Below are 21294 nucleotides of genomic sequence, written 5' to 3' on the forward strand. Positions count from 1 at the left end.
TAAGGTGTGTGTATAGAAAGTAGTAGCATGCAATGTGAGCCTTGAGCAAGACTGTAATATATAAGGTAGAGGTGAATGTTAAGGGGGAAAGTTTGCAAAAGGAGGTGGCATACTTGGCTCACAAGTAATTATTGTACATCATAATAGATACATGTAAGGTATGAAAGAATAGGAAACCTCGCTCATAACTCCCATCCCACCGTCCCTGAGGCATGCATGATATTAAAGGATATGAAATAGGTCCTCCCTTCTTGCAATTTTAGATAGTAGTGAAGAGGTTCCTAAGGGACCTTTGCATTTAAATATCCCACCAAAAATGAGGCTTCTCCAGTGGTCTTGCCTATACAAGGTGACATTTTTCATCTCAACCCTTTATAGCAAAACCTACAGGCCCAGAAGGGTTAGAGTCTTGGCTAATGTGTCATAAAGAATGTGCAGGAGATGTAACAGCTTGATTTCCCATGGCTTACCTGTAGCAGCTGCTATGGAATCCATATGTTCTGCAGGTCAGAGTGTGTCCTCGGCTTTCAGATTGGCAATAGTGAAAAACCTGACCTTCCTATAGGTTTCCATACACATGAGATAGCTGTCGGCCCGAACAGCTACCTCTCTTGACTCCCCCATGTTGATGACTACTCATATGTTTTCTAAAGGGAGAGAGGAGAAAGACACCACCAAACGCCTCTCTCAGCAGCTTATCTCCCCTAAATACAAAAGAGTTGGTGGCTGAACTGCCCAATCCTTCTCTCCCTTAACATGATCTGTCGGAGAAAGAGTCGGGACGCCCCCATACACATCAGATGGTTAGTCAGTCCCCCCCACCAACATCTGTTTGTTTGGTCAACCTTAATCTAATATGAAGGCCTTAAGATATAACTAGAGAAGTAAAACCTACCAGAAACAATGGAACCTGACATATGTGGGGTTTATCTCTATCATTAAAGAAGTTCTTCCATTTCAAAGTCATGGCATATGGATGGAGGTCTGATGTCTGGGACTGCTACCGATCCTGAGAATGAAGGAGATGCAACGATGATGTAGATCTCGGTTTTTTCCCCGCACAGTTTTCCCCGGACACAAGGCTGTGCTGGGACCTGAAGTGCAGAGCTCTTTTCCGGATCGGTGGGGGTACCAGATGTCAGACTCCCACAGTCATTAATGATAGCATATTCTAGCTATATGCCATCATTTTATGAGATGTGAAATAACCTTTAAAAGTAATTAGAGGAACACTGTTTTGCTGTCCCTAGAAAAGGGGAAGAATCTGGATGAGGAGGGAACAAAGAATCATTGGGAAATGGAACGATGAGCAAAGAGAGAAAATAACTACGGTATATAATAACTATAATCGTTCCATTTCCTAAAATTACCGAATACAGTTATTGGTCATAGTAGAGAGGGGCCATTGTTACGTCCCTGGCCATTTCGACAGCTGTTGGAATTTTCCATATGTAGATATGAGACTATTTAAAGGACATACAATATGCTACTTTTGATGGCACTCTTACTGAGGTTCTGGAGCCACATGTGGCTCACGGGCCCATGATGTGTGGCTCATAGCGGGCTGCCAGCTTAATGTGTTAGCACTAGGTTTAGCAAACAACTATGAAGAGAAGGTCTTCATATGGTGACCTTTGTGGTTCTGCACTGAAGAACAGATCTGGTTGTGCATATTTCAGCAAGGGTAGGCTATAAATATGGAAAGCTGGAGACAGCATGATACTGACAGGGGGTGCTTTAAGCTGAGTGCCAGGGCCGGCGTCAGCACCCGGCGTACCCGGGCAAGTGCCGGGGCCCTGGACCATCAGGGGAGCCCACTCGTTATCGGGGCCCGGTCCGCTTCCCCTGCATCTGTGCAGGGCCGCCGCTGCTGTTCAAGCCCTGCTCTGCTTCACGCAGCAGTGTGCAGTCAGTGTGCTGCTGCTCCACCAATCAGGCCCAGTGCTGTCACTTTCAAGACATGGCCGCACGCGCTGTGCGCAGTGCGGCTGTGTCTGGTAGTAATGACATGCAGGGGCGACACTGCGCCTTTAATTGTGCTTGTGTGTCGCACATGCTGCGTCATTACTACCAGACACAGCAACACTGGGCACAGCGCTTGGCCATGTCTGGAAAGTGACAGCACTAGGCCTGATTGGTGGAGCAGCAGCACACTGACCGTACACTGACTGCTGCTGCATGTAGCAGAGCAGGGCTTGAACAGCACCGGCGGTCCTGCACAGATGCCGGGGAAGCGGCCCGGGCCCTGACGGTGAGTGGGCCCCCCTGATGGTCCAGGGCCATGTGACACTCCGGCAGCCCTGCACAGCCACATGACTGAGGAGCTGGACGGGACACAGGCCAGGGGGCAGGTGAGCGAGCTTCCCCAATCCCCATATAAAAAATATTTCTTATGTGTGTGTGCATGTATGATGTGAATGTCTGTGTATGTCAGTGTGTATGACTGTGTATATATATTTATGTCTGTTTTATATGTGTTTTTAAGAATGTGTTCAAATATGTATGTGTATGTATCTGTGCGTGTCTGCGTATTGTGTGTGTATATCTGTGTACCATGTTCATGTGTGCACTGTGTGTGCGTGTCTGCGTATTGTGTGTGTGCGTGTCTGCGTATTGTGTGTATGCGTGTCTGCGTATTGTGTGTGTGCGTGTCTGCGTATTGTGTGTGTGTGTGCGTGTCTGTGTATTGGGTGTGTGTGTGTGCGTACTGTGTGTGTGCGTGTCTGCGTAGTGTGTGCGTGCGTACTGTGTATGTGAGCGTGCGTGTCTGCGTACTGTGTGTGTGCATGCATGTCTGCGTACTGTGTGTACGTGCATGTCTGCGTACTGTGTGTGTGTGCGTGCATGTCTGCGTACTGTGTATGTGTGCGTGCCTGCGTACTGTGTGTGTGTGTGTGCGTACGTGCATGTCTGCGTACTGTGTGTGTGTGCGTGCATGTCTGCGTATTGTGTGTGTGTGTGCATGTCTGCATATGTGAAGGATGAGGTGGCAGGCTGTGCCCTGTGTTGTATCCCTATATTTCTCCACCGTATCTGTGCATCATGAATCGTGTATGTGCTAAAAGGGCCCACTGAGACTCTTTCGCCCGGGGCCCACAAAAACCTGGAGCCGGCCCTGCTGAGTGCGATAGTGTGGTGAATGTGCTCGATGAGACCATCTATCAGACCTAGATGTGGCTCTCAAGATAAGAAAGGTTGAGGACCACTGGTGGATATAGACAGAAGAGGGCCCCTGTGCAAGAGCAAAAAATGGGCCTTTTGCAGTCCAATAGCTCAATATAATGCACAAGACCGCCTCTTTTGAAGGTGGAAATGGGCCCCCTTATATCTTGGACCCCTGTGCAGCTGCACAGGTTGCACCAATGATATGTCCTCTCCTGTTGAGGACCACTGATTTAGTCTTTGATTTCATTCCAAATCTTCTAAAAAAAATCTCTGCTTGAATCCAGTGAATGGAATAATATTAATACTCAGAAGCTCTAAAGCTTTCTTAACCAGGACTCACATAGATGACAACTAACTGTAAGAGTCTGATCATATTGTGCTTTGGCAGAGAAGACAATGTTCACATTACCTTATATCTCTTTTTACATCCGGGAACAGGACAGGCAAATGGCTTCTCATCCCCTCCATTCATACACATGGAGCTCAGAATTGCTTCAGAGCTAATGGCACTCTCTGTGGTCCAAGACTCATCACTGTCCGAGTCTTCATAGTCTACTTCTTCCTCGTCATATTCGCTACCTGTTGAATAAGAGAATATAAGAATACAACCTAAGGCTCATGGTGGATTAAGGTTGTGTAACATCAGACATCATCATCAGTAAATCATTACTAGGAAACTTTCCTTTATAGGAGTAACACATCATAGTGACAACAATGTGATACACCTGACATCGCTGGGAGTGATGTTAAATCATTAAAGAGAATCTGTCAGAAGGTTTTTGCTATTTAATCTGAGAGCAGCATGATTTAGGCAGACAGCCAGATTCCAGGGATGTGTCACTTGCTCAGCTGCTAGCTGTAGTTTCAATACAATCAGTGTTATATCAGGAGATTATCACTGCCGGACTAGGTGTCAGTGCCAAGTAGTACAGCTAATCTATGTAAAATGGCACCAACACTGATTGTCAGCTTATTGCCTATGCACAGTGTACATAGGAATCTGCCAATCAGTGCTGTGGGCGGGTTATACACAGCTCAGTATTCTGTGCACTGTTACATCTAAGGCAGAGAAAATGAAGATTTTATCAAAACTGCCCCAAGCAACCCAATAAGTGATACATCACTGGAATCAGCCTCTCTGGCCCTATATAATGCTGCTCTCAGACACCATAGAAAAAAAACGGCTGACAAATTTCCTTTAAAATATTTATATACTGTAGCTTCAATAATCTGTCTGAGGATGAACATGGTACGCTATTGTTATTTTTATTATTGCAGTGCATTTAAAATTATATAAAGTATATTCTGCTTGGATCAATTAAAATATTGGAAATTATACAATGAACCAATATGAATTTTAGTAAAAAATTGTGTTTTTCGTGAAATAACAATTCTGGTTCATGTTTTGTTAAACACATTAGACACAATTTCCCTAGGGCAAAGATAAGGGAACAATAGTGGTACATTTACCTTATCAAAGCCTTTAGCTCAGCTAAATATTAATGGGTATTCTTTTGTTATCACACAATCAACCGATCCAATCAGGACATAAAAATAAAATATATATATTTATTAAAGTTTGAAGACACACCAAACAAATACATAGCCACATAAAAAACAAAAAACAAATGGTGAGTAAACTAAATGTGCTGCTGAATGATTGGATAAGTTAAATAAAGTTAAAATAGTAAGCGAATGAATGAATGAAAGCATAAATACAAAGCAGTATGACAGGCAGGTACATCAATAGAATATACAGTGCAAGTGCACAACTTCCAGGTTGTAAGTAAAAAGAGAAGGAAAAAGGTCCTGACCGAAAAGAAAATTCTAAAGGCCACATACTGACATACTGTACATGTAGTGACGTGACCGACCCCAGCACGGGGAACACAGGGAAGTTGTTGCAGTGTGCAGATCACACACTGTCACGATTTGGAAGCCTGCAACCACAGAGAGCGACTGCAGACTTTTCCTCTGAGTCCAGACAACCCACTTAAGAATCATGACGGCCCAAGAAAAAGTTGGAGTGCAAGAAAGTATAAATACATTTCTCTCTATATTTTTGCATCTAACCATTGTTTTGACAGGAAAATCTGCACTGACCTAACACATGGAAGGGAATAGTCGTATAATGATGCTCATTGAGCAGCGTAGGATACAATTTTGCAGTGGTCCCTGAGTGTAATATGTGTCCCTCCTATGTGAGATCGAGATAATACTACGCAAATAGTACAGTCTTACAATGCCAACTACCAGTGCTAAATAGTATGCATGTGACCCTGCCATACAATGATTAAATAACGGTGCTGCATAATGCTTATATAAGGGGTAACGTTTCTTCTTGTGGAGAGTGACATACCAGCTCTGGCATGCCAAGGTAAGGAGGCTTATTCTCCGTGCAACTCTCCTCTGGGAAATTAAATATGCAAATTGCCTCTTCAGAGAGGAAGGGGACTAGAACTCTATAGCGCCACCTGTTGGAAGCAGCCATCCTACAAGTCACAATCGACCTTAGGATAAAAGTCAAATCAGAATCCCAATTTGCAGACACGGAGTTTCAAGGTATTGCCCCTCGTCAGTGCAAAGTATGAGATCTGATTTGGCTGGGTGAAAGGCTCTGGATTCTTCCTCTCTGAAGAGGCAATTTGCATATTGAGGGAGAGGGGGAGGGAGATAGGGGGAAGAGAGAGAGTGACAGAAGGAGAGAGAGAAAGGGGGCATAGAGAAGGAAAGAGAGAGCGGGAGAAAGAGAAAAAGACAAGATATACCTGATTTCTAATGTTGTTACTCACCACAATGCTGGATTCACAGCTACATTGCTCAGTAATATTTAGTGGTGTGAAAAAGTGTTTGCCCCTTCCTGATTTCTTATTCTTTTACATCTTTGTCACACTTAAATGTTTCAGATCACAAAATATAAATATTAGACAAAGATAGCACAAGTAAACAAAAAATGCAGTTTTTTAATGAAGGTCTTTGTTATTAAGGGAAAAAGAAATCCAAACCTACAGGACCCTGCGTGAAAGTGATTGCTCCCACCCGTAAAACATAAATTAACTGTGGGTTATCACATCTTTGGGAAGCGGAGTTGGATTTCCCTAGCCACACACAGGCCTGATTACTGCCACACCTGCTCTTAATCAAGAAATCACTTAAATAGGACCTGCGGGACAAAGTGATGCAGACCAAAAATTCTCAAAAGCTAGACATCATGCTGTGATCCAAAGAAATTTAGGAACAAATGAGGAACGAAGTAATTGAGATCTATCAGTCTGGAAAAGGTTATAAAGCCATTTCTCAAAGCTTTGGGACTACAGCGAACCACAGCAAGAGCCATTATCCAAAAATGGCAAAAACGCGTAATAGAGGTGAACCTTCCCCGGAGTAGCCGGCCGACCAAAATTACCCCAAGAGCGCAACGACGACTCATCCAAGAGGTCACAAAAGACACCACAACAACATCCAAAGAACTGCAGGCCTCACTTGCCTCAGTTAAGGTCAGTGTTCATGACTCCACCATAAGAAATAGACTGGTCAAAAATGGCATGCATGGCAGAGTTCCAAGATGAAAACCACTGCTGAGCAAAAAGAGTATAAAGGATTGTCTCACTGTTGCCAGAAAACATCTTGATGATCGCCAAGACTTTTGGGAGAATATTCTGTGGACTGACGAGACAAATTTCACTTTTTGGAAGGTTTATGTCCCATTACATCTGGTGTACAAGTAACACAGCATTTCAGAAAAGGTGCATCATACCAATAGTAAAATATGGTGGTGGCAGTGTGATGGTTTGAGGCTGTTTTGCTGCTTCAGGACCTGGAAGACTTTCTGTGGTAAATGGAACCATGAATTCTGCTGTTTACCAAAAAATCCTGAAAGAAAATGTCCAACCATCTGTTCATGACCTCAAGATGAAGTGCACTTGGGTTATGCAGCAGGACAATGATCCAAAACACACCTGTTCATGGCTTAAGAATGGCTTAAGAAAAACAAAATTAAGACTTTGGAGTGGCCTAATAAAAGTCCCGACCTTAATCTGATTAAGATGTTGTGGCGTGACCATAAAAAGGCGGTTCATGCCCGGAAACCCTCCAATGTGGCTGAATTACAACAATTTTGCAAAGATGAGTAGGCCAAAATTCCTCCAGAGCGTTGTAAAAGACTCATTGCCAGTTATCGCAAATGCTTGATTGCAGTTGTTGCTGCTAAGTGTGGTCCAAGCAGTTATTAGGTTTAGGGGGCAAACACTTTTTCACACAGGGTCCTGTAGGTTTGGATTTCTTTTTCCTTTAACAATAAAGACCTTCATTTAAAAACTGCATTTTGTGTTTACTTGTATTATCTTTGTCTAATATTTAAATTTGTTTTGCGATCTGACACATTTAAGTGTGACAAACATGTACAAGAATAAAAAATCAGGAAGGGGCAAACATTTTTTCACACCACTGTATTATGTCTACAATGCTGATGCTGCTTGTGATGGTATGCTGCATACAGACAGGAGAGCAGGATTTCCTCATCTTGGTATGTTGTATATGAGAGACTTTACAGCACTTAGTCTCCACTCACTAGCTTAGAGATAACTGAAAATTAGAGAAAGACCTTTCAATACTTGAGAAATGCTAAATATAAGTCATATAATGTTTGGAAATAGTGTTCAACAGCTTATTCTGAAAAGTCACCAGAAGAGACTAATCTCACGTGTTAAAGTTGGGTTCTGGGCTAATTAGCTATTTCGCCTATATTATAATCCAATTAATTAAAAAAAAAATCTGATTATATTTCCTATGTAAGATTTATAAGCGCATATTTTAGATTAGGTTATAAACATCTTATTAACATAAAATGAAATAAAAAAGGTGAAAATTAATGTCAATTAGTCCATTTAACACAACATATTAAATACTAGGGTTAACTACAAAAATGGCATTGGAGTGTGGACCAATTACACAACTAAGCAACAGCTGCTAACTAAGATGACACTGCTACCTATTGATATAAGGCACAAACGTCTGCTCCTCGGGGAATAAAAGCATCTGATTAGCATGAAAACCTCTCGAAGGTAGGGAGAGGAGCTTACCGTCCCAATGCCTAAAGTCAGAGCCGCCCAATCCTTAGGAGCATAACTCTACAGATCATAAACCGTGTCAAATAATATGTTGACAAGTCCTAATGCATTTACTGGCCCTCTGGAATTAATGGGAATTATGTCAGAACATTAATAAGAGTTACAGCAATTACGGTCGCACAGTTCAGTCCCTCAGGTGTGGGAATGAATGGCATTGTAAGGCTGGCCAGGCTCGGGCTATGCGCACAACATAAGGTGTTCAGGCACCTGGAGCTCATTTCTCTTTTCATTTCAATTTGTGTTTTAAGCTTATTAATCAAGCTGTCGGAAGGGGAGCAATGCAATTGGGGTGGGGAATGGGGGCTCGTTTTACTACTGTGCTGTAATCAAAGGAAATCTGAAAACTGAGACTCTACAAGATTCAGTCTATGGCACTCTAATGTTCGGCAATGGGAACAGTAAAGCAATAAGTAAAGACATAGATTGTAACAGTAAAAATGAATAAATTATGCCCTACTGTATTTGTCCCCTTATTGTGGTGGCAAAGCTACACAAATAGAGAGCGCAGCGAACCGTCGTTTGGTGCTGGATACATCCGTACCTTGCAATTAGGCTACAACACACACCCTGCAATGTATCGCACCCATGACAAGCAAGTCGCAAAAAGTCCGAATTTGTTGGATTTTTGTGCCTTACTTGTTGTGGTACCTTGCGGTATCATTCTTTGGGAAAGTATTAGTATTTATACATAGGCATGATATTTTTTAACTTTTGCTTTTATAGCAGTAGACTGCATTCACCTGCACAGAGGAAAACATAAAGCTTAATTTGGACCCCTATTAATTTATATATAATAGAAAGAAATCCCTCAACAAAATGTTATTAGAATCAAGAACGTCCCTGTTAATAGAGCAGGGCAGCTGCTGGGAAATCAAGTTCCTTTTGCTGGTCTGCAAGAAGCAACAGCAGTCCCTGGTCCCTAGCTGGAGGGTGGAACCATGTAGTGGGTGTGGGTGGAGGAAGTAGTTCAGGGGAGCACCGTCAGGAAGAGTATAAGAAGGGGAACCATCTAGAAGTAGGTCAGTACAGAGGAGAGACAGTTGGGAGTGGGAGCTCAGAAGAAGCTCCGCTCAGGAGAGAGAAGAGAGGGCCTAGTAAAAGAGGCCCAGGAGAGAGAGTGAGAGAGGACGGGAGCAGAGGGAAGGCTCCAGAGACAGCCCAGGCGCATGGTGAGTGCAGGGCTAGTGGAGAATAACCAGGCTCAGCTAGACAACCGGAGGCTGCTGCATTCGCAAGGTGCGGCAGCCAACAGCCACAATTACATCGCCGAAAAGGTGGCTGCATAGGGTCCAGGGGACTGCACGTCGCCCGACAAGACCCGAGGCTACTGCCTGTGGAGAGCAGAACCAACTCTGCTGCGTCACCACCAGCTCCAGTGGATCTGCACCACAGCGGCGGCCCCATATAGCCGCATACCACAGGTGGCGTCACGAATATTAATCTCTAAAAACTTTATTCCCCTTTTATTTTGCCCTTTAATTGACCGCCCTGGGTCACGGACCGGGTCACTGCCACCGTGACATCCCCAGCACCGACCGGCCGGCTTCCGAGTACCCCACGGCCCAGGGGGAGCATCACTCAGACAGAAGCAGCATGTGCTCTGTCAATAGACCTCCCTATAGAAAACAGGCACCAAGCTCAGACAGCAGCAGCCTGTGCTCGGTGAATAGACATCACATCACCTGAAGCCACCGAGTCAGCTGTGCTGGAGATAATGGATGAGGATAACTCTTTATCCTCATATGCGGCATATTGTTACTGGCTACTAATTATTTGGAATTCCAGCATTTTATGTACCACATCAATGTAAATACTTTTATGCCCAAAAATGACAAAAGTATTCTTGGAGTGATACCTTTATTGGCTAACCAGAAAAAAATATATATGCAAGCTTTCACAGCACAGAGGCTCCTTCTTCAGGTAATATTACAAATGAATTGATAAGACAAAAGGCACATTTTGTCTTCTCAATTCATTTGTAATATAGTCCTGAAGAAGGAGCCTCTGTGCTCTGAAAGCTTGCATATATACACACGTGGTCAAAATTGTTAGCACCCCTCGTTTAATGAAAGAAAAACCCACAATGGTCACAGAAATAACTTGAATCTGACAAAAGTAATAATAAATGAAAAATCTATGAAAATGAACAAATAAAAGTCAGACATTGCTTTTCAACCCTGCTTCCACAGAATTTAAAAAAAATTAAACTCCTGAAATAGGCCTGGACAGAAATGATGGTACTCTTAACTTAATATTTTGTTGAACAACCTTTTGAGGCAATCACTGCAATCAAACGATTCCTGTAAGTGTCAATGAGACTTCTGCACCTCTCGACAGGTATTTTGGCCCACTGCTCAACAGCAAACTGCTCCAATTGTCTCATTTTGAAGGTTGCCTTTCCCAGATGGCATGTTTCAGCTCTTTCCAAAGATGCTCAATAGGATTTAGGTCAGGGCTTAGAAGGCCACTTCAGAATAGTCAAATGTTTTCCTCTTAGCCATTCTTGGGTGTTTTTAGCTGTGTGTTTTGGATCATTATCCTGTTGCAAGACCCATGACCTGCGACTGAGACCAAGCTTTCTGACACTGGGCAGCACATTTCTCACTAGAATCCCTTGATGGTCTTGAGACTTCATTGTACCCTGCACAGATTCAAGACACCCTGTGCCAGATGCAGCAAAGCAGTCCCAGAACATAACAGAGCCTCCTCCATGTTTCACAGTAGGGACAGTGTTCTTTTCTTGATATGCTTCATTTTTCCGTCTGTGAACATAGAGCTGATGTGCCTTACCAAAAACTTCCATTTTTGTCTCATCTGTCCATAGGACATTCTCCCAGAAGCGTTGTATTGTCAACATGTAGTTTGGCAAATTCCAGTCTGCCTTTTTTATGATTTTTTTTTCAACAATAGTGTTCTCCTTGGTCGTCTCCCATGAAGTCAACTTTGGATCAAACAACGACGGATGGTGCGATCTGATACTGATGTTCCTTGAGCTTGAAGTTCACCTTTACTCTCTTTAGAAGTTATCCTGGGCTCTTTTGTTACCATTCGTATTATCCGTCTCTTTGATTTGTCATCAATTTTCCTCCTGCAGACACGTCTAGGGAGGTTGGCTACAGTCCCATGGATCTTAAATTTCTGAATAATATATGCAACTGTAGTCACAGGAACATCAAGCTGCTTGGAGATGGTCTTATAACCTTTACCTTTAACATGCTTGTCTATAATTTTCTTTCTAATCTCCTCAGACAACTCTTTCCTTTGCTTCCCCTGGTCCATGTTGAGTGTGGTACACACCATGTCACCAAACAGCATTGTGAGTATCTGTAGCCCTATATACAGGCCCACTGACTGATTACAACGTTGTAGACACCTGTGATGCTAATAAGTGGACACAACTTGATTTAACATGTCCCTTTTGTCACATTATTTTCAGGGGTACCATCATTTCTGTCCAGACCTATTTCATGAGTTTAATTTTTTTTTAAATTCTGTGGAAGCAAAGTTGAATAGCAATGTCTGACTTTCATTTGTTCATTTTCATAATTTTTTATTTATTATTACTTTTGTCAGATTCAAGTTATTTCCGTGACCATTGTGGGTTTTTCTTTCATTAAAAGAGGCGAGGGGTACCAACAATTTTGACCACATGTGTATATATATTTTTCTGGTTAGCCAATAAAGGTATCACTCCGAGAATACTTTTGTCGTTTTTGGGCATAAAGGTATTTACATTGATTTTTCTGGCTAACACGGTACCACAATATAACTTTGTATTGTACATCATGTACCAGATCAGTAATTCATTCCACTCTTCCATCATTCTGTCCAAACCACACAAGAAAAAGGGGATTCTGTCTTATGTATACAAGTATTGCACTGCCGCCTGTTAGAGTTTGAGCTCATTCGAAAATCAGTGATTTTTTTCTTTTTACGTAAAGAACGGACCGTTCTTCATCAGTGTTTGGTCAGCATCATTTTTTACAATCAGTGTTTCATCAGTTTTGTTTTGCATACAAGAAGATCTCTAAAGCTTCGCCTATGAAAGAAATATGTAAATTGAACAGCAGTGGTTATGTAACTAAGATGGCATCTCAGTATGATCTTATTTTTTTCACGGGTTCAAGGGTTGCATTGCCGAGTTCGATCAGTGACGCGGATCAAAATCAGACATGTCTTCATGCTTTGGGGCTTAAAAACTCGTAAACTATAATGGGCATGAGTTCTAAAAGATAGATAGAACTTATATAGGAAAATGACAATATAAGTAAATAAGAATATCAGTAGTTATATAATAATTTTATGTACAAGTACATAAATAAAAGCTCCCCACTGCTGGGTGTCCATTAGTCGGGGCCTTGGTCCTTCTCAGCCCTTATTCACGCTTATGTCATTAGACACATGGTAAGGTTTTAATACTAGAGGTTAGGACCATCCTGAATAGGGTCTCCGTGACGTGGTAGGATGGCTTTTACGTTTTTTTGGTCAATATTAAGTTAACCAAGTACCCTATATTATTTTCATGCACTATTGCTATTTATTTATTTATTTATTTACTACAGGGTATTTTCTCATTTTGCTTTTGTCTTGGGTTTTGTCTGTTTAGTGGCCAGTGTGAACATGCGCCTACACGCTGCATGTACCCCAACTTCTATTCCAGTTCAATGCTTTTGGATTCAATGTACAAGTACATAAATAAAATGGCAGATTATATTTATAATTTTCATATTTTTTCTACCTGAAAAAACTGCTGCATTTGACTTAATAAATTAACATAACGTCAACCACTTGATGAATAGTTTACATTTTACCCATATTACAAAAGAATAGTCATTCCTTTATTTGTAAGGTACTTTCCAGCTCAATTATCTTGAGTTTGGTTCTAATTTATGTTGTATATAAATCTGGTAAGTTAATTGGGCAATAAAAAAGTAAAAATTTACTCTTTATCTCCTGGCAGAAGTAGCTATGGTTGGAAACTAACTACAGTATGTTATAAACTAGACACTTACTATATAACATGTATTTTTTCTGCACGGTTACAGTGTATGTTCACCTATGAAAGTGATTTTACAGTTTACAAATAGAATTTATCTACTTCAAAGGAATAGGTAACACTAAATACTTTGTATTCCTCCTCATGATGAGTCTTCACATATACTTCAGAGCTGCATTCACAAGTCTGCTTGCTTTATAGCTCAAATCTCGCCGCATTCTTTATGTATTATGTATTTATATCAGACAATTAAAAAAAATCTGACATTCTTCATTATCAAAGCTGGGTTACGAGATGTAACTAGGTCGTTAATTGACTAAATATATTATGAGTAATTAATCTAAATCTATCAGAAATAAAAAAAACACTTTCCATACTGGGGACATATTTTAGTGCAGAACATGCTGCATAGTGAGGGCATAATACTGCAGCTGAATGGCGCAGATACAGAGCATACAGCAGTTTTGAAAAAACGCAAAGCCCTTCCTACTCCTATTTTCAAAACTTTTCTTGTGCTGCACCAGTTTCCTGGAATGAAATACTTTAATCAAATTAATTCCCCAAATCCATAACTTTAAGAGTTTGGTTTAAAGACAACACATTTTTAAGCAGGCCTTTTTAGGCAGTAATCTGACTTCTGTCCTTTTATCACCATTATTCTTCGGGACCTCATTCTTCATTTAACATTATTCCACACACTCCTTGTAGCCTAATCCACTTCATTTATATTCATACACACATATTGGCTGGGTGAGCAGCTTATACAGCTTTATGAACCACAGAACTATGCACTCCCAGAATTTTAAAGTGCAGACGTGGTTATGCTGGTGCTCAGACTCGGACTGGCCCACAGGAGAATCCTCCGGTAGGCCCATGTGAAGGAGTGCTAATGATTAGTGCTATTACACTGGATTTACAATTTGCAGAAAAAGGTATCATCCAATCAGCATCAGTGAGTGAATGCGATGCTGCCCATGACTGAATGTGAGAATCACATCCCTACGACTGAATACGAGCAGGCAGGACAAAGTATATAAAGTTATAAAATCATTATACTACCACCAATTTTAATGAAAAAAGCTTGTTAGTGATGTACATTGCATCACTAACAACGCTATGGGGGCAGTGTAGATAGTACCTAGGACGTGACAGGTTCCCTTTAAACAAGCTGGCAAAGTCAATATTACATTGAAGCAAAAGTAAATTTGGGTACTAGTGTCAGGTTATTTTTGCATGTAACTGAACAGTGGGCCCAAAGAATCAATGTTACTGGTGAGCCTTTGCCAACACAATCTGACACAACTGGTGCTATTAAAAAATATTATTATCATTGGTAGTGGTAGTATTAATACAATGCAGGTCTAAAAAAAACTTTTCAGGAGTAATTCCTGCAGGCAAGTTTATTGAAGGAGATGTTCCATGAAGGGTTGTCCATGTCTCCTCTGAAAAAATAGACCAATTACTAGCTCTTCATAATATTTAAATCATTTATGGATTTAAATGACCTATTTATTATAATGATGGCTGGGCCATACATGACAAGCACTTTCTATCTTTTATGTGTCCCCTATTTCCCTATATTGTAAGCTTGCTCCTCATCTAACTCTTGAGCTTACTTTGTAATGTCCCCACTTTGTTTTAAAGTGTTGGCACTATTTAAAAAAAAATATTATTATTTTTATTATCATTAATAAAGTTAATACATATTATTAGTAGTTATTATTAGTAGTAGTAGCATTGGTAATAATAATAATACACTGCTCAAAAAAATAAAGGGAACACTCAAATAACACATCCTAGATCTGAATGAATGATATATTCTCATTGAATACTTTGTTCTGTACAAAGTTGAATGTGCTGACAACAAAAAAAACACAAAAATCATCAATGGAAATCAAATTTATTAACCAATGGAGGCCTGGATTTGGAGTCACCCCCAAAATTAAAGTGGAAAAACACACTACAGGCTGATCCAACTTTGATGTAATGTCCTTAAAACAAGTCAAAATGAGGCTCAGTATTGTGTGTGGCCTCCACGTGCCTGTATTACCTCCCTAAAACGCCTGGGCATGCTCCTGATGAGGTTGCGGTTGGTCTCCTGTGGGATCTCCTCCCAGACCTGGACTAAAGCATCCGCCAACTCCTGGACAGTCTGTGGTGCAACGTGACGTTGGTGGATGGAGCGAGACATGATGCCCCAGATGTTCTCAATCGGATTCAGGTCTGGGGAATGGGCGGGCCAGTCCATAGCTTCAATGCCTTCATCTTGCAGGAACTGCTGACACACTTCAGCCACATGGGGTCTGGCATTGTCCTGCATTAGGAGGAACCCAGGGCCAACCGCACCAGCATATGGTCTCACAAGGGGTCTGAGGATCTCATCTCGGTACCTAATGGCAGTCAGGCTACCTCTGGCGAGCACATGGAGGGCTGTGTGGCCCTCCAAAGAAATGCCACCCCACACCATTACTGACCCACTGCCAAACCGATCATGCTGAAGGATGTTGCAGGCTGCAGATCGCACTCCACGGCGTCTCCAGACTCTGTCACGTCTGTCACATGTGCTCAGTGTGAACCTGCTTTCATCTGTGAAGAGCACAGGGCGCCAGTGGTGACTTTGCCCATCCTGGTGTTCTGTGGCAAATGGCAAGCGTCCTGCACGGTGTTGGGCTGTGAGCACAACCCCCATCTGTGGATGTTAGGCCCTCATACCACCCTCATGGAGTCTATTTCTAACCGTTTGTGCAGACACATGCACATTTGTGGCCAGCTGGAGGTAATTTTGCAGGGCTCTGGCAGTGCTCCTACTGTTCCTCCTTGCCCAAATGTGGAGATAGCGGTCCTGCTGCTGGTTTGTTGCCCTCCTACGGCCCCTCCATGTATCCTGGTGTACTGGCCTGTCTACTGGTAGCGCCTCAAGCCTCTGGACACTACGCTGACAGACACAGCAAACCTTCTTGCCACAGCTTGCATTGATGTGCCATCCTGGATGAGCTGCACTACCTGAGCAACTTCTGTGGGTTTTAGAGTCCGTCTCATGCTACCACGAGTGTGAAAGCACAACCAACATTCAAAAGTGACCAAAACATCAGCCAGAAAGCATTGGTACTGAGATATGGTCTGTGGTAACCACCTGCAGAACCACTCCTTTATTGAGGGTGTCTTGATAATTGGCAATAATTTCCATCTATTGTCTATTCTATTTGCACAACATCATGTGAAATTGATTGTCAATCAGTGTTGCTTCCTAAGTGGACAGTTTGATTTCACAGAAGTTTCATTTACTTGGAGTTATATTCTGTTGTTTAAGTGTTCCCTTTATTTTTTTGAGCAGTGTAATAATACAAAAAATGCTCTTCAATTAATGCTATTTACCTGATTTTTTTTCCAAATCTGGTAGCAGAAATCTGCATGAGAGATTGTTTTTAATATTTAAACCTTAACCCCATGGTCATAAAGCTGATGGCGGTGTAATCTATCCCTTGTCTAGCTTGTGGCATACACAGAAAAAAAAACATGGTATAGTTTTCAGAAAACAAAGCAGGACATTTTCCACCTCCAGTCACGGGATGTTAATGGCATTCTGGCAAATGTTTAAACGATCTCCACGCCGCCCCTCCATCAAACACTCAGCAAAGAATTAAAAACAGTTGGGGCAGAGAAAAATGAACATCTGGTACAAGCTTATACTGTATGCGCCTTGGAAGTACTCCCCTAATTAATGTGGTTTTGGCATGTGTTACTGGAGAATGTAATTATAAGATAGAAACACAATTCTGAATAAGCTTACTAACAAACTCCCTGGCCGCATATAAAGAGGCCGTCCAACTGTTTAGAGAACCAAGTGGATCTTCTAGACTGGGAAGAGAAAAACTATTGGGTGTGTGAATGGGAACAGGCAATGATACAGGAATACTACTGCTAGCTAATACATGAATCATAGAACTCAATACTCTACCGAGTTATACCAGGTTTCTAGGATTGGTACTGTTACATACCATGATACTGTAAAAACCATAAACATTTGGAAAATTCAAATATACTTTAGGGCCTAAATAACCATGCCAAAGGGGGATTTCATGATCTATTACCATGGGTTAAAGGGAATCTGTCAGCTGTTTTTTTGCTATGTAATCTGAAAAAGCACAAGATAGGGGCTGAAACACAGATTTCAGCAATGTGTCCCTTATCAGGCTGTGTGCTGTTGTTTACTTATAATGAAGATTTTATCACCCGGAGATTATCATTGCAAGGTCTGATGTGCACAAGACTGCTAGTCCAACTCCTGTGATAAAGCAGCTCGCTGTTTATATGCTTTGTACATACAAAGCCTGGTGGGGGAGGGGTTAGCTTTCCAAGCTCTGCTCCATGTTATATCTAAAACTCTGGTTGTGTCACAACTGCTGCACCCAGTAAACTAAGTGATACATAATTGGATTCAGGGTCTCTTTGCCTACATCAGGCTGGTCTCAGACGAGGTAGCAAAAACCTGTTGACAGATTCCCTTTAAAGTTGTGTTTACATTTTCTTTTCATCTGGGGGTCCAGTATTTTGGATTGCTCGGATTTCTAGAGCTTTTCTCGCTGTCAAACATATTGGTAACCTAATGAGAACCTAATAGGCAAATTTATACCCCAATTAGATTTCTTTATGAAAATGGATCTGGCATAGTTCTCATTTGTTTATTATGATGCTAATGGCAGCAGAGAAATTCATACGTTCCCAACATAACCAGATGCAGACTCACGCTAGCATGCCTCATTTATTAGGTAAGCGTCAGGCCATTCAGATGAAGATGCAGCCTTTAGGACTGAATGGATATTACAGTTAGTATTACCCTTTGACAGGAACCAATTTCAGTTCCACATTAAACTATAGGAGTGGAGTCATTCAGATAATTGCATAGAATGGCATTTTTTTTAATCAATACATAGGTGTTGTCAAAATGGGCCCATATGGAGAGGAGTCATTGTGGTAAACCTAAAAGTCCAAGACTCAGAGTTGGTTGAGACCTTAATTAATTGAGTGGTGTTGATGTGTAAGCTATAGCCCTATAAAAAAAGATCTAAACATCTGATATTATGGTATCGTGCCACCCCTGGGCATACTAAATTTTGGGATATTACCATAAACCATTTTTTTGGTCATCGGAATAGGATTTGTTAATCCATCTTGACTGGAAACAAATATCTTAAACTTTAATTAATTGCAATAAACTAGTAATGGCAAGAAACTTAGACCTTGTGAGAACAGATTTAGTCTCTGCTTGTGTACATGACTTTTTCGGATGCTGAACAGCCAGGATATATGCTCTTTGTATTCTGCACTATATAAAGTGAAATAGTAGCCTTAATCCCGCATGAGGCCCTTAGTGTGTCTCTTTGATGTCAATGCTACTTAGGTTCGACCTGACTAATTAGAAGTTTTGAAGTCTGATCTACAGGGATTCCCCCACTGTGCCCGAGGTTGTGAGACATCACCTGCGGAGTTTGGCACAACTCAGTGCTCAGCTGTGTATGTCTGCAGATGTGATACCATTTAGAACCACAGTGTAAAATGTCTGTAATGGGTTTAATAAAGTAAATGGAACAACAAATGCAAACCATATTTAGGTGTCTACTGGCTGTTAACTGTGCTGAAACTTGTATTTTTTTTTAATAAAATTAGTATGGTAAGTTGCTCCAAAAATTACATTAATGGCATTTTAATAAATAAAACGCAAACACAAACATAACTTCTTAAGAATGATAAAAATGGTTACTCAGTTTTCAGGTGCGTGGATCAACAAAGTAACTGAACTCATGTACAGACAGGGTGTAGAATGTATAGTCTACGCCTACACAATAATGCATATATTGCAATTCTTGTACCTTGTTAGATATAGCAAAGGTCCCAATTTAATGCTTTATGCACACGGTGCATTCACATGCAGAATCCGAAGGACACGGCCATAAGCACTTGTATGTTTAATGCCAAGTGCCATTGACTATGAACTGTGATTGTCTACAGAGTCGTCTGGTCCATTGTCTGTCCAGCATTTACAACTGAAAAATGATGGGTGTAAATATTTTTCCTGACTAGGATGAGTGCTTCACGTTTTTTTCATAATAGAAACACTTGCCGGAAAAAAATGTCTGTTTACAAGTCTTGCTTGATTTTTTTTCAACAAAAGTAGTCAACATGGAGTTTGGTAGTTACAGTAGTGCCCCCTCCCCGCAATGAAGAGAATCCTACCTTATAGTTAAATAGTTGTCCTCTATCCCACCTCCGCTTTCCTAGTAATCAGAGCACCCCTCCCCGCAATGAAGAGAATCCTACCTTATAGTTAAATAGTTGTCCTCTATCCCACCTCCGCTTCCCTAGTAATCAGAGCACCCCTCAGCGCACGCATTGTCAACCTCACTTCCCTAGTAGTCAACACATCACTCCTACTTCCCCAATAGCCACAGTTAGGTGTCGTCCCCCAATTTCTCCAGAATACATAGCACCTACCCCAGTAGTCACAGCAGGTGCCCCCCACTTACGAAGGTGTATATGCACTTCGTAACTAGTTACAGCAGAGACACCCTCAGCAGACGATCACCGAAGGAAGCCTTTTCCCATCCCAACACTTGTTCTAGCAGTTACAGAAAGACTTTAGCATAGCCTCCACTACCACAGCTATGTATTTTTTCCTGTTGTACTAACCTTTGACAAGCCACTGCCATGCTGGCAATAAGCTACTTACAAGCCTCCTATTGCCATTTGTATGCCGCTTCCTGAGTTGGCATCTGTGTACAGAAACTGATAGAGGGGGCACACAACACTGTCACAGACGGCTCCTTCCCGGAGCATGACGCTGTCACTAAAGCATTCAGCCCTGACTAGGGCTAATCTCATAAAGTGATTCTGATCTGGTTTTGATCTAAAAAAATGGAAAAACTCTACATATACCTTATATATTCCATCATTTTTTTTCCATCAACCCATAGAACAAGCTTTGTAATACAGTTGAAACCAGAAGTTTCCATACACTATATAAAAAGACACATAACATGTTTTTCTCAATATCTGACATGAAATCAGAATAAACCTTTCCCGTTTTAGGTCAATTAGGATTAACATAATTTTTAATATTTGCCAAATGACAGAATAATGAGCGATAGAGAATGCTTTAGGCTGTGTGCCCACGATGCGTTTTTCAAGCGTTTATGCTGCGGAATTTCCGCAGCGGAAACGCTTTTAAAACGCTTGGTAATATGTGCCCCATGGTCCCCAATGAAAATCTGCTTGTTCTGTGCACATGCTGCGGAATTTTCCGCAGCGGGTTTTCTGTGCGGAAAAATCCGCAGCATGTCCATTATTTGTGCGTTTCCGCATGCGGATTTGACTACTCAATGCATTTGAAAAACGCAAGTCAAATCCACATGTAAAAACGCTTTAAAAACGCTTAAAAAACGCGTGTAAAATCCGCAAGCGTTTTTACTGCCAAGGACATGCAGAAATGCTGCAGAAATTTTCTGCTTCAATTCTGCATCATGGGCACATAGCCTTAAGGTATTTTTATTACTTACTGAAAAGTCAAATGTTTACATACATTTCATTAGTATTTGGTACCATTGCTCTTAAACTGAATGACTTGGGTCGAACGTCTGGGATATCCTTCCACAAGCTTCTCACAATAGTTGGTTGGAATTTGGGCCCATTTCTCCTGACAAAACAGGTGTAACTGATCCAGGTTTGAAGGTCGCCTTGATCGCACCTGCCTTTTCAACTTTGCCCATAAATTTTCAATTGGATTGAGATAAGGGCTTTGTTATGGCCACTCCAAAACATTGACTTTAACCTTAAGCCACTTTGTTACCATTTTGGCAGTATGCTTCGGGTCATTGTCTATTAGGAAGACCCATTTTCGCCCAAGCTTTAACTTCCTGGCTGATGTCTTGAGATGTTGCTTCAGTATTGCCACATAATCTTTTCTCATGATGCCATCTATTTTGTGAAGTACACCAGTCCCTCCTGCAG

The 21294-nt window shown here is 41.4% G+C and overlaps 1 protein-coding gene across 1 annotated transcript in view; it reads right to left on the reverse strand.

Annotated features, from left to right (window-relative positions):
* Positions 1 to 21294, reverse strand: part of JAZF1 (JAZF zinc finger 1) — a 368303-nt gene that overhangs the window by 16424 nt on the left and 330585 nt on the right. Inside the window, exon 4 of the mRNA XM_073677913.1 lies at positions 3575 to 3744. Within this exon, the coding sequence (XP_073534014.1) occupies positions 3575 to 3744 (170 nt within the window). The remainder of the gene's footprint in view (positions 1 to 3574; positions 3745 to 21294) is intronic.

Source organism: Phyllobates terribilis, unplaced genomic scaffold (genome assembly GCF_046119375.1).
Source record: "Phyllobates terribilis strain yellow unplaced genomic scaffold, ASM4611937v1 Scaffold_4__5_contigs__length_816908805, whole genome shotgun sequence".
NCBI lineage: Eukaryota > Metazoa > Chordata > Amphibia > Anura > Dendrobatidae > Phyllobates > Phyllobates terribilis.